This window comes from Palaemon carinicauda, chromosome 8 (genome assembly GCF_036898095.1).
Source record: "Palaemon carinicauda isolate YSFRI2023 chromosome 8, ASM3689809v2, whole genome shotgun sequence".
Classification (NCBI taxonomy): Eukaryota; Metazoa; Arthropoda; class Malacostraca; order Decapoda; family Palaemonidae; genus Palaemon; species Palaemon carinicauda.
In genome coordinates this window covers 143,063,616-143,078,175 of record NC_090732.1, presented here as the reverse complement: position 1 = coordinate 143,078,175, position 14,560 = coordinate 143,063,616, and the positions used below count along the sequence as shown (strand labels likewise).

The 14,560-nt window shown below is 36.0% G+C and overlaps 1 protein-coding gene across 4 annotated transcripts in view; it reads right to left on the bottom strand.

Moving 5' to 3' along the window:
* The window catches only part of Polr3A (RNA polymerase III subunit A), a 342,849-nt gene that overhangs the window by 76,915 nt on the left and 251,374 nt on the right, over positions 1-14,560 (bottom strand). For all 4 annotated transcript variants that reach the window (XM_068379133.1, XM_068379131.1, XM_068379132.1 and 1 more), the window contains exon 13: positions 9,307-9,615. In XM_068379133.1, the coding sequence (XP_068235234.1) occupies positions 9,307-9,615 (309 nt within the window). The remainder of the gene's footprint in view (positions 1-9,306; positions 9,616-14,560) is intronic.

The following is a 14,560-nucleotide window of genomic DNA, read 5'->3' as shown; positions in this document are numbered from 1 at the left end:
TATATATATATACTTTATATATATATATATACTATTTATATATATATATATATATATATATATATATATATCTTATATAGATATATTTATATATTTATATTTATAGATATAGATATATATAATATATAATATATATATATATATATATATATATATATATATATATATAATATATATATATATATATATATATATATATATATATATATATATATATAATATATATATATATATATATATATATATATCTATATATATATATATATATATATATATATATATATATATATATATATATATATATATATATATATATATATATATATATATATATATATATATATATATATATATATATATATATATATATATATATATATATATATATATATATATATATATATATATATATATATATATATATATATATATATATATATATATATATATATATATATATATATATATCTATATATTATATATATATATATATATATATATATATATATATATATATATATATATATATATATATATATATTATATATATATATATATATATATATATATATATATATATATATATATATATATATATATATATATATATATATATATATATATATATATATATATATATATATATATATATATATATATATATATATATATATATATATATATATATATATATATATATATATATATATATATATATATATATATATATATATATATATATTATATATATATACAGTGGAACCTCTACATACGGATTTAATCCGTTCCAGAACCAACTTCGGATGTAGAAATTGTTCGGATGTAGAAACGAATTTTCCCATAAGAATACATTGAAATAGGATTAATCCGTGGTTGAGCCCAAAAACCTATGATAACTCCTTAATAAACTACTACACATAATTTTCCCATGAGAATAATGAACACTAAATTAGATAATAGACATGTAAATAAGAAGAATAGACATGTAAATAAGAAGAATTAACAAAAAAATGATAAATAAGAAACGGGTTTTTAGCGTCACTTTACCTTAGAAACTCAAGCGCAGGTGTTGTTCGTCTTTGCTACGCAGAGAGGAGAGAGGAGACGGACGGATGGCGAGGAGGTAGAGAGGTTAACTACGATAAACGTAACACTACCGTAACTTATTCTAACTTACACTAAGTGAACTTTAACATAACTTAGCTTATTTTTTTTTAATTTTTATATTTCATATTTTTTTTTACATTTTCTTTTTTTCTCTTTGATGATTACGTAATTTTAATCACTATCACTTACACTGAAAATTGACTGAATTTCTTTTGCTTTACTCTTTTCCGTTTTCTGTGTTTCACTTTCTTCCGCTTCACTCTTTGCCGTTTTCTTCGGTTCACTTACATCCTCTTCATCGCGAGTTCGCTTCGCAGTTTTTTTAAAGAATGCATCGATAGATAATTGCTTGGTACGGCTTTTCAGAATGTTTCGAAAGTGAGTTAGGCAAACATCATCGAATTGAGAAACTACACGACAAACCTGCAATTTCTTTGGATGGTATTTGTCGATGAAGTTGACCACGTCTTGATATTTTCCTAACACCTCTTTTATTTGCGCTGAACCTAACACATGTTCTACCTCCTCGCTCTCTTCCTCATCATCACTCATGTGCTCCGACATAGCATGGAGTTCCTTGAGCTCATCCGTCGTCAGTTCGTCGTGATGTTCGGCGACGAGTTCCATAACGTCATCTGCGTCTACCTCCAGACCCATGGACTTGCCAAGGGAGACGATTTCCTCTACGGCTTCCGCTGCACCGACCACGGGATCAGGTTCGGGGTCAAAACCCTCGAAATCTCGGGGAGAAACTGCATCAGGCCACAGCTTCTTCCATGCAGAATTGAGGGTCCGTCGAGTTAATCCCACCCAAGCCTGATCTATGATCTTCAAGCAGTACACGATGTTGAAGTGGCCCCTCCAAAATTCACGCAAAGTTAAGTTGGTGCTTTGCGTGACATTAAAGCACTGCTTGAATAAGTGCTTGGTGTACAACTTTTTAAAATTAGAGATGACTTGCTGGTCCATGGGCTGGAGGATAGAGGTGGAGTTTTGGTGGAAGATACAGCACCTTTATGAACTTGAATTCATCGAAGATATCATCTTCAAGTCGGGGGGGGGGGGGGGGGGGAGGTGAGCGGGTGCATTGTCAAGGCATAGCAGGCACTTTAAAGGCAATTTCTGCTCATGATGATACTTCTTCACAGAAGGACCGAAAACTTGGTTTACCCATTGCACAAAGAATTGCCTAGTGACCCAGACCTTCGAGTTGGATCGCCAGAAAACATGAAGCTGATCCTTATCGACGTTGTGTGCTTTAAAGGCCCTAAGGTTCTCCGAATGGTAAACAAGCAAGGGCTTGACTTTAAAGTCCCCGCTAGCGTTGGCACATAGAGCAAGAGTCAACCGATCCTTCATTGGCTTATGCCCAGGCAATTTCTTCTCTTCGGCAGTGATGTAGGTTCGACTCGGCATCTTCTTCCAAAACAGCCCGGTTTCATCACAATTGAACACCTGCTGCTCTACGTAGCCTTCTTCATGCACGATCTTTTCGAAGTTCTTAACAAAGTCAGCTGCAGCCTTTGTGTCCGCACTAGCAGCCTCTCCGTGGCGAACAACTGAATGAATCGCGGACCGTTTCTTAAATTTCTCGAACCAGCCACGAGATGCCTTGAAATCATCTGAGGAAGGCTCGGTTGAACTCTCCCCAGCATCACCCCCAGAGCTCTCCTCCTTCAAGTCCGTAAAGATGGCGTGCGCCTTCTCGCAGATAACGGTTTCGGTGATGGTGTCGCCAACGATCTCTCTATCCTTAATCCACACTAGTAGAAGTCGTTCCATCTCTTCTATGATAGGGGTACGGCGTTTGGAAATTATAGTGATCCCCTTAGAAGGTTTCACTGCTTTAATAGCTTCCTTCTGTTTAAGGATTGTTGAGATCGTCGACATATTACGGCCAAGCTGTTTAGCAAGTTCACTCACGCGGATGCCACGCTCATGTTTTTCAATAATTTCCTGCTTAATTTCTATAGAAAGCATTTCCTTCTTCCTTTTCTCACCACTACCACTACCACTGGCAAAACTAAGCCTTTTGGGACCCATACTTTACGTAAATTATCGTTAATGGATGCACGTAAAAAATCACGATTAAAACACAGTTAATATCAGAACGCACAGAGCACAACCGCAAGAAGCCAACGAGAACAGAGGACTGGCCCAAGCCGCGCTAATTGAGCATCCCTCCGAGGTCGATGTGCTGCCTTCTATCGGCGGAAATAAAAAACACTTCAGGCGCTATGAGCACCAACTACGCGTACGAGTATTGTTTACTTCGGGGTGTCGAAAAAAACATTCGGGTGTAGAGTCGGAACGTGTTCGAATTGTACTTCGCGTGTCGAAAAATTCGGATACAACCGGTACGACGAAAATTGCTTACTTCGTGTGTTGAAATAAAATTCGGGTGTAGAGTCAAAAATTTGCTCGAATTTTACTTCGGATGTAGATACGTTCGGATGTATATATATATATATATATATATATATATATATATATATATATATATATATATATATATATATATATATATATATATATATATATAATGTACGAACCCGTGGTACGTGTACGTACCAGGAATTCGTGTTTGTGCACTAAAATTATATCTTTACCAAGGTAAAAATATTCTTTATTAGTTACCATATTATAATAATCTATATTTTTGACAAAGGTAGCAACTATTCTTTAACAAGTTACCGAATCATATGTATATCAGTATTTTTTTTTTTGTTGGCACCATATAATCGTTTGCTAGCAATGTACCATATATATGATCTGTATTTATCATGCATCTTTTTTCTTTGTTTTGACAATGTCTGTTAAGTATGCATTTTTTTTAATGTGCCTATTTGAACATTCACCCTTAATCATTTGCTTATGGCTAAAGTTAAAAAAAAATATATATATATACAGTAGGGTCCCGAATTATGCGTGTTCGAATTATGCGATTCCCCATTTATACGGTCGGTAGTTTAAAAAAAAAAATTGTTTTTGCAAAGCTGTTCAAAGTCTGCAAGTCAAGCACTATAAAATATATCAAATCTATTGGCTTTTTAGGTATATTGGTAGCCCTAAATACAGTGCTTGATAATAAATGTTAACAAACGATATTTATCTTACATTTTATTAACATAATTTCATCATAAATAGCCCCTTAAAGGATAAAATTCCATATCAACAATGAAATCAACTTTTAACTATGCGAATCCAGCTGACAAAATGTAAACAGAATTGTGGTTACATTCTCGGCAATCTTTATCTTTCTCTAACCTTTCGATAATTTTAATGGTATTGTTAATGAAGGTATATTCAAGCATTATTTTTATTTAGTATAGAATATATAAAAGCTTTAGTTTTCCCTGTGGGTATTCAAGGTTTTCACACGTAGGCTGGGTTTGTTTATCGGCAGTGAATAGCGTAAATTTCGGTAACAAGTCGGCAATATTTTGTCATCTTCTAAACAGTATAGATTTGCTGTACAATGAATTGTTTTGTATAGTACAAGGTGTAATTATAAAATCCTCTCTCCAAGAGAGAGAGAGAGAGAGAGAGAGAGAGAGAGAGAGAGAGAGAGAGAGAGAGAGAGAGAGAGAGAGAGAGATACTTGATTTAACTCTCTCTCTCTCTCTCTCTGTATGTGTGTAAGAAATAAAATCTTAGTTCACATATTACAACCTGAGTTTAAGAATGAAATTAACATGACTATTATTCGTTGCGGTGATCATTTCCTCGCTTCAAGTGGTACAAGAAACAAAAACATGGCATTCGATTACAACAGCTGATTCTCTCTCTCTCTCTCTCTCTCTCTCTCTCTCTCTCTCTCTCTCTCTCTCTCTCTCTCTCTCTCTCTCTCCAATGTTATACAATACTTACATATACTGTGGATGAAGAACCCAAAATAGGTTTTATTAAAAAGCGTCAATTAAATATAAAACAAAAAAATTATAGCGAGTATAAATCCATTTCAATCGTAGCTTAAAATATGACATCTGATTTCGTCAGCAAACTACTATTTTTAGGAAACTTCACTTTATTCTAGAAAATTGCTACTATTTAAATAATTAATTGTGCTTTAAGAAAACCCTGTACTTTTGTTTTAAATTATGTTTTATAAATCGAGTATTGCCGACTTATTTTTGTTTAACTTTTGGCTGTGATCAGATCAGCTGATGTCTAGCTCTCGCTCTCAAGAATATGAGCGTATGAATACAATAACAAAGCATTTTTAATTCCATTTCTTAACTTATTCAAACCATCTATACAGTTAATATTACATAAGCACCAATGTCTTATAACCTATCATATTTATTGATTACATTTATAACCATCATTCTCTCTCTCTCTCTCTCTCTCTCTCTCTCTCTCTCTCTCTCTCTCTCTCTCTCTCTCTCTCTCTCTCTCTCTCTCTCTCTCTCTAGGATACCTTTCGCTACCCCCCTCATTTCTTACCTCTCTCTATCTCTCTAACAAATGAAATCTTTGTTGTTTCACAAAGTTCAGTTTTATTAAAAATCAAGCATGATTCAATTTTCCTTACTTCTCCAATCTCGCACCTTCTCTATCATAACGAACGTTCTAGCGGTAACCTAATTGTTCGATGTCTTTAAAAACAGGCCTGGGACTTTCTTCTACTTTTACCTTTTTTTCCAAATGGTTCCCTAATTGAGGTGGGTAAAGTTGACTTATAACTGCAGCTAAGAGCTAAGAAAAGTATTTTGAATATGGAAAGGACAATTTTCTTTCGTAACAGTTTAGAATTATCGTAAATTACCATACTGTTAATAGTGGCTCTTTGCTATTGTTGATAAACGTATGAAAAAAAGTTTTCCTGCTTTGCTACGATTTTAGGAATTTATATGGATACGGTAAGTAAAATATTTGTAATAACATAATGTTTACTAAATGCTTTTAATATCAATATTTATCACTTTGATCATGTGTGTTTAATGCGTTCGTTTGTTTATTATGATCGAAGATGGAGCGTACAGTAAACAAATGGAAGATTTCCGTCTCAGGCAGTGTCATAAAGGAAAACGTTTTTTCATTTATTTCGAAGTTCTAAAAAGAATTAAGTAGAACAACATTGGTAATAACCAAATCATCATATAAAACTAACCTATACAAAGATGTGTAAATGCGTTCGTTTCTTCGTTATGATCAGAGATAAACGAAAACAAAACAATGGTCGTCATTTTTCATTGTGCTTTTTGGCGTGTTTAGGAAACTCGTGATATGAAATCTCCTTTATTTTGATAATTTAGGATTTTCAATGATACAACAAAAGCTACTCTATACAGTGATGGTTTTGCTATTCACCAGTTGTCTTATACAATAGATATGACAAACATTAAAATTTGTCTGTATTTTGGGTCCTGTTATAACGAGAAATATACGGTGTTTACACACATCCTGGTTGTCACTTTAACCTTTTCTTTCAAGTTATTAGAACTTTTAAAGTACCGTATATCCCGTGTCATAAGACGCACCTTTTTTCACGAAAAATTACCCCCAAAATCACCCTGCGTCTTAACACAAAGAAAAAGTTGTATTGGGGCGTTTGACACACCTCAGACACCAAACTATTGACTTACAAGCTCTCTAAGCCACGAGAGATAAAATATAAACCTACAATTATCATTCATATAATATAAATGCGTTAATTTTTATATTGCACTTCATTTAATGAAGTACACTAGCAAATGATTTGTTTATTTTGGTAATCAGCTGATGACTCGCTAACCCCCTTCCACAAGTAAACATGCCAACTAGTGGTCTCGTAGCAGACGACACTATGACATAGTGGTTTATTCAGTATATAGCTATTTTCTCATATTTTGTTGTTTTGTAATAAAGCAATATATTGATAATGAATTTGCTGCCTGAGTTCCGAAATAATACAAACGGACAGTTGCTGAATACGTCCTTGGCAAAATCTTCTGTTAGTTGAGTGCAGTATTACCAAGTTAGCAGAAAAGTAACTAGACCCAGAATCACATAAACAGTAGCGAAAGTATTCCACCTAAAAGAATTTATAGATTCCTATAATCAATAACTACTTTTTGTGTGAATATTTATAGGGTATATGAGGAATTTTGGAACTCACTAGAATTTTACAGCTTTACCAAATTTTTATAAAAAACCTTTGGCAACGCTGCTTTCATGTAAACAACACTTGAAACACCAAGTACTATTGAGTAAACGTGTAGTTGTAATGGATACTACGACTGGTTTAGTTGCTTCTTATAAGAATATATAATAGAATTGGGATAATCGGCATATAGCTAATAAATATTAACTTGAACATTTCATAATACACCCAAAATAAGAAAAGTTACTGTGCCAGAGTAGTCACGCTAGAGTCGCTGACCATGGATTTCTGCTAAGAAGTTTTTAAAATCCTCATTTTTTTTTCTAAAACTGCCTTGCTAATTGAGGGTGCGTCTTACCACTTGTAGCGTCTTATCACACGGGAAATACGGTATATTAAATGTTTGATTTATTTACAAAAACAATTTGATAGTATAAAATAATACAGTATAGTAAAAAGAAAGTATTGGAAATGGGTGGTAAACACGTTTGAATAGGCAAGTAGCTGGTTGCCTTGGCCCAAATGTAATTATTTCTGTTGTGTGTTTCGAAATATGCGATTTTCCATTTATACGAGGTCATTGATCGACCAAATTCTCGCATAATTCGGGACCCTACCGTATATCCAGTCACACTCCTAGTAAACATATTTTTAACACATTGTTAAATATTCAATAAATTGAAGGTAGCTGACCGAGCTAATGTAATATATGTAAAATTACATGTTTAAATACATGACCTAAGAGGTCAATATGGAAGTAGGAGCGAGTGCGAGAAATGCCATAGTCATGTCATAACCAGGATGCAAATGCCAAACCACAGCAATGTAACATTTTTATGAAGAAGAAACACAAATACAAACCGTGAGAGAGTTGTGTCGCACCGGATGCAGGTGTCTCCCTATATTAATGTTAGGTTTACATTATGTGTTTAAATGCTGAGATAACTGACTATACGATATCTGTGATATTGATATTTTAGCCAGTTCTTATTAAGTTGTCATACGGAATGGTCATCCGACCAAACCATCTATACTCCTGTGATGGAGATGTTAATAACTGTTTTAAAGGAATAAACTATTTTAAAGTTAACTTACCTAGACTTACTTGAAGATGTAACCTACCAAGTCTAATATTACAACACGTAAAAATCCATTATCTATAAACTCACGATGCCATTACAGCACAGTATATTGAGGAGCACATAATCAATCATACGAAAATTATCGATAATGCCCCTGATAGCAGGCACCTACATATCCTTGAGGTTCTCCTCATACAGCAGGGGAAACTAACAGTCAATATTACACAGGAAATGTTCTTCCTGTTCACTTGCTGTTGGAGTAATGGCCCTGAAACCATTGAATACTGAATATATTACCAAAAACTGGCTTTTCAGTAACCCAGAGATTAAACAGATTAGGTAGCACCACTACAACCTTTGCCCTTGGCCCCTCTCCTGACTGGACATGCATATATATAGTGTACAACACATAACCAATTATTCATCAGTTCACACATGAGCCAGAAGATGAGCATACATCCTTTACTTCTTAAGAAAATGACCTTAAGGAATTTTAACATAATACTTATCTCTATTTGACCTTTAATTAACGGCCTTCGAGTACTACTTTAAAAATGGATTTAACCCGAAGAGTTTATGCTTACATAGGAAAGAAAGTTAATTTTACTTTTTTCCATCCCTATCGCACAATTAATGACAGAATGCAGTAATAATAATAAAACTTATTAATGCCATTGAAAAGTCCTTTTTTTTTAATTAATGTCACTAAGGCAGCCATCACTTTTAATAAAACTTATAAAGGGAATATGTCATTTAATATTTAACTGCTACTTAGTGTACTAATTAGTTAATCATAAAACTTAGTTGAACCAGACCACTAAGATAAAAATCTCAGCTCTCACTGAAATGGCCTACTCTTGGAACAGGATACAGTAATAATATCTTCAGCAGTAAGAGCAAGCTTTCATAGGAAAAAAAATTGAATTTTCTTTGTAAAATTAGTTCTATTACATTGTTAAATTCAAGAAGGCAATTATGAATGATTTCAAACATGTTTTAAAATTCAACAAGTACTATAGTAGTGTACTGTACCTTTCATAGTGGGGTAGAGCCCTATCTTCAAATCCATTAGGTACTCTTTTACCACCAATAGCTTGTTGACCAACACAAGCAATCATCTGTGAAATATTGATGAAGGATCCTTTTGAACCTGATATGGCCATTATAAGTGCTGCATTTGTCTTGTGCAGTTCCATGACACAGGCTTTTCCTGCTTTGTCACGAATTGTGCTGAGTTCTTTCAAGATCAACTGCTCTAGTGTTTCTTCAGCTGTACAACCTGGCTGACAGTGCAAGGTGCCTTCTTTTAACTGACCAATGAATTCATCACATTTTCCATACCTGAAATTGAAAGAAACCTGAAAGGTGTATTATCATATAAACATTTTAAAACTAATCCTAGTATAACATCATGAATCCTAGGAAACCCTGCAGGATTAACCATAGCTGAGGATAATTCTAATGCATGCTATACTACTACACATACACAAATCATTTACGAAGAGAATTTAAACTTATATCAGTCTGGGCTAAGTGAATTAAGTAACGTGAATCATAAGTTAACATAACAAGAAACTAATATAATGTATGTACAATTGGTATTCCTAACAAATGACTACTAGTAGCCTCAAAAATTAATTCCATACATTCATAGGTATGGTATTTACAAACAATCAACCATGACACAATTGTGTACATACATTACGCATCATAATTTTCATTGAATTTCTATGCTATATCACAAATTTTAGTCATACAAACCTGATTCCTTTCAAATAGGAGTACATCCCCTTCCGCTGAACCGACTGGAAAAAGAACTGCATCCTGTGTAGTGGACAAGTGGGAGTGTGAGGGAGAATGAGAGATTAGGCTATTCTCCCGTAAGGGTCAACTCTACATTCTCAAGGTCCCAGCTTTGGGTTTACAGGGAGGAATCAGGTATGTAGGGTTTGGAAAAATATAGAAGCTACAAAAAAATTCTATTTGTTCCAATTTGAATACAAACCCTTGTCCTTTTAGACTCACAGTTAGGAAGGGGAACCCTACAACACCCAGGATTAGGAGGAGGACGTAAGGCCTGCCCTATTCTCCCAGTATCTGTTCTCAGTTAATGGGATGGAGGCGAGAAACAGATATCTGCAACACAGGCTGCCCTTCCAGGGGGAACTAGACAGCAGGCTCTATCCTCAAGTTCTGTATAAGTAACAGCTTTGACGACCTTCAAGTTGGGGATGACCTACTCTCCTGATTGACCTTGATCATCTTGTGTGGGGTATCTTCCATCCCTCACCATTGCACCGACCTATAGTGCAACCTTCCATGGGGGACCAGCCTCTCCAGGGAAGAGAAGTGCTTTAACAGTCTTTGTCATTGCTTGGCTGGAAGGGCTGGATGGTCAAGCAAAGGAGCCACCACCTGCAAATGCCAAGACAGTCTGTTGTCTGAGGAAAATGCCTTTGTTGCCACTGAATCTAGCCTCATTCCCAGATATACCATTTCATGTGTGGGGATTAATTGCAACTTCCTCCAATTCACAATGATCCCCAATTCGGCACAAAACCATTGGAGTTGGTATCTTTGCTGGGCGAAGGCTTCCTTTAAGGAAGAAATGGGTAGCTAGTCATCGAGGTAACGAAGAAGTCTTACATCCCGGAAGTGAGCTCACGTTGACACGAGGGCAAAGGCTCTTGAGAACACCTATAGCGCTGTTGAGAGGCCAAAGCAGAGGGTCTTGAACTGGAAGACTGTCTCATCCACACAGAATTGAAGAAACCTTCTACTGGAGGAGTGAATGGGTATTTGGAGTAAGCATCCTTTACATCCAGTGACAGCATAAAATCCTCCTTTCTGCTTGCTGATAGGACGGTGTTCGCCATCTCTATTTTGAATAGTGCCTGCTGGATAAACCTGTTCAAAGGAGACAGAGTACTCTCCTGGGACTGGTCTAGGATTGTATGAACAGGGGGACCACAGCAGTCGTACTCGCCAAGGAGACAGAAAGAGCGAAAGAACTCACCGGAGTTTTCTCGGGCACTGCCCAGTCCAACCCTAACTAACCCATCACTTGCTTCTTCCCCAATCAAGATGAAGGCCTGCCATTGCACTGGAGGCCATGACCTACTCACAGCACATGGGGATTCGTGCATACAGTAATGCCCTCAAGGAGCACAGAGGGAGAGTGAAACTACAGCCTATTTAAAAAAATTGGCTACCAAGTCCACTCCTACCCCAGCAACACAAGCTTTTTGCTTCCATAATTAACAACCCACATTCACTTTCTGTAAAATAAAAAAAATAGGAGCTGTCTGTACATCTGTATACGACAGTGCCTGAAGCAAAAGTGAGGGATTTCCAACTGGAAAGGGGGCAGAGCTCCTTGCCTGCACCCTCATCAGTTAGATAACAACTCATTATACAACTTTAACAACTGATTCCAGATCATGCTGAAACAATCTCCCCAATTAAAGGATGCAGGTTTGTATGATGTATAGGAACACTTCTAAATTCTGAGTGTTTCTGTTCCTTGATCAAAACACAACCTTGCCAGAGGCTAGGTACATAGTTGTGGAAGCTAGATTATGGAAGGGACAGTAAAAGTTCCTGATCTATGTCTCTCACACAGTCCTTGTTATTAACGGTTGACGAAAACAAAAGTTACATCATGTAAAGTTACCTCAGGGGAATGGCTACACTGGTTTGCACCATGTCAGTTCTCAGGAAAATGGAGCTTGGAGTATCATATGCAGGCCTGGGGCTAAGCTCCTTCTTACATACTTACTTACTTTGATGGCTGCTTTTCTGGTCCCATACAGCAGGGGAACCCCACTCTCTACAGGACCTCCACTGTCGTTTTACCTTGTTAGTTCAGAGTATTCAACGTTTCATTTCGTGTATTGTTCATTTACTGTTAAATCGTCACTGTTGTATGACTTTTGAAATAAGAAAATCTTCAGTTTCCTCTTGAAAGCCTTAATGTCTTGCATGGATACAGGGAGTTTCCCTTTGTGTCACCAAGATACCACAAGATGGAGAAATCCCAGAGGACCTCTTGCATCTCAGCAGGTAGGATAAAGGAGAGTAGGGATGATCCCCTTTCCCCTGACCTTTGGTATTAGCAGCTTCCACATGAGGCCTGCACACTGGTATACAACTCTGAAGGTACCAGTCTCTGTGTGGGGCTCCATTAACTCCCAAATAAGAAGGGAGATTACCAAAGTCCAGTGGGACTTTATGTAAGAGACATTTTTGTGGTATTTGCTCTTTCCTTCTCTTCTTCAATAAAAGAACCATCCAAAGTAGAGGAAGAGGCCCTGAAGCTGGTAAAGGAGGAAAAGGAGTGAACTTGCTTCTTATACTCCTTGCAAGCAGAGGCCCTCGTCATTACTACCTACAGATGTGCTGGTCTATAAATCTGAAAAGGAAGTTGCTAAGTCTTCCTCAATTGGAACAACAATGAGTGTAACTGGCACTTAGGAATCTCTAAATACACATACTGAAGCACTACTGCTCAATATTGACACTGGCCTAAGACTGTTACAGGGATGACCCAGTCAAAAACAGACCACAGCAGGGCACTTATTAAAGGTGTACTTTCAGTGCCCAAGGAGGGCTACAAACTCTTTGGGTATAATTTCTCTTCAGGCACAAAACATAAAATGGCGTGTTGTAGACTGTCACCAGTGTGAATCCCTCACTAAAGAAAGAAAATACCTCAGCATGAATTGAGGCACACTCCAAGCTAAGGTCCTGATCATGACCCTTGGACAGAAACCAATGGATAAATGGAGGAGACACAAAAGGATTGCATTGAGAAGGAGAAGGAAAAGAACCAAAATGGTTCTCTGACATAAAAAAAGGCAGGGGAACCACCCTCAGGACACTGGTGAACACACTTAGTTTTCTTTTTCACAAAGAGGAGCACTGGTATGGAGATCATGGCCTCCACGCAAGCCAAGTTGAATCCTACACACTAGAATGCCTCCCCAAAAAAGAACAAAGTGAGTGGAAATCTTCCCTTCCCTATGATAGAAAAAGAGACAGGATTGTATTGAGGAGAAAGAAAACATTATTAATACAAAATTTTCAAATAATCCCTACAATGCTCTTAATTTTAAATATTATAAAAAAGGATAAAAAACTATTATTATAATCTGAAGTACACTCACAAACACACCCTTAGGCAATAAGTTCATAATTATACAAAATTCACTTAGGAATATGTTTTGTTCCAGGAAACCACATGCGCTACAACAATACATTCGAAAGTGGGAAAGTTCACTAGCCCCCATCATCAGGGTTAGACATATCACAATCCACCAGCCAAATACAGTACCGACACTCCAGTTTTCCATCAGCTGGTTCTGCTATTGCTAGCTAACTAGGCTTATGAATGCAACAAGAATTTCTGCATTTAAAAATCAAATTAGTACAGTATTCTATAAACTATTTATTAATTTTCTTCATATTTCACCAAATAACCCTTTCAAGTTTTCAGTCAGCTAATCGCCATAACTCTAGCTAGTATTAGTAGGTAGTAGGTTGTCCAGGGCATCAGCCACCAGTTGAGATACTACTAGAGAGATATTGGGTCCTTTGACTGACCAGAGAGTAATACATTAAATCCCTCTCCCTGGTTATGTCTCCTTTTTCCTTTGCTCACACATACACCGAATAGTCGGGCCTGGCCTATTCTTTCCACATTCTCCTCTGTCCTAATACATCTAATATCATGAGATTACCAAACAATTCTTCTTTGCTCAAGGGGTTAACTACTGCGCTGTTGCTGTTCAGTGACTACTTTCCTCTTGGTAAGGGTAGAAGACTCTTAGATATGGTAAGCAGCTCTTCTAGAAGAAGGAAACTCCAAAAGCAAATAATTTTTCTCCAGTCTTGGGTAGTACCACGGTCTTGTGTCTTGGTGTAGAGCTCTCTTGCTTGATGGTACACTCAGGTGCACTATTCTATGTTATTCCTCTTTCTCTTGTTTTTTGGAGTTTTTATAGTTTATATATGAAAGATTTACTTTAATGTTATTGCTGTTCTTAAAATATTTTATTTTAATTGTTCATTACTTTACTTGTTAGTTTATTAATTTCCTTAATTCCTTTCCTCTCTGGGCTATTTTCCTCGTTGGAGCCCTTGGGCTTATAGCATCTTGCTTTACCAGCTAAGGTTGTAGCTTACCAAGTAATAATAAAAACAATAATAATAAAAATAATAAGTCTCTACATATACTAATTGATGTAAAATAACAGTCATATCAAGAATGTCTACAGCTATAATATTT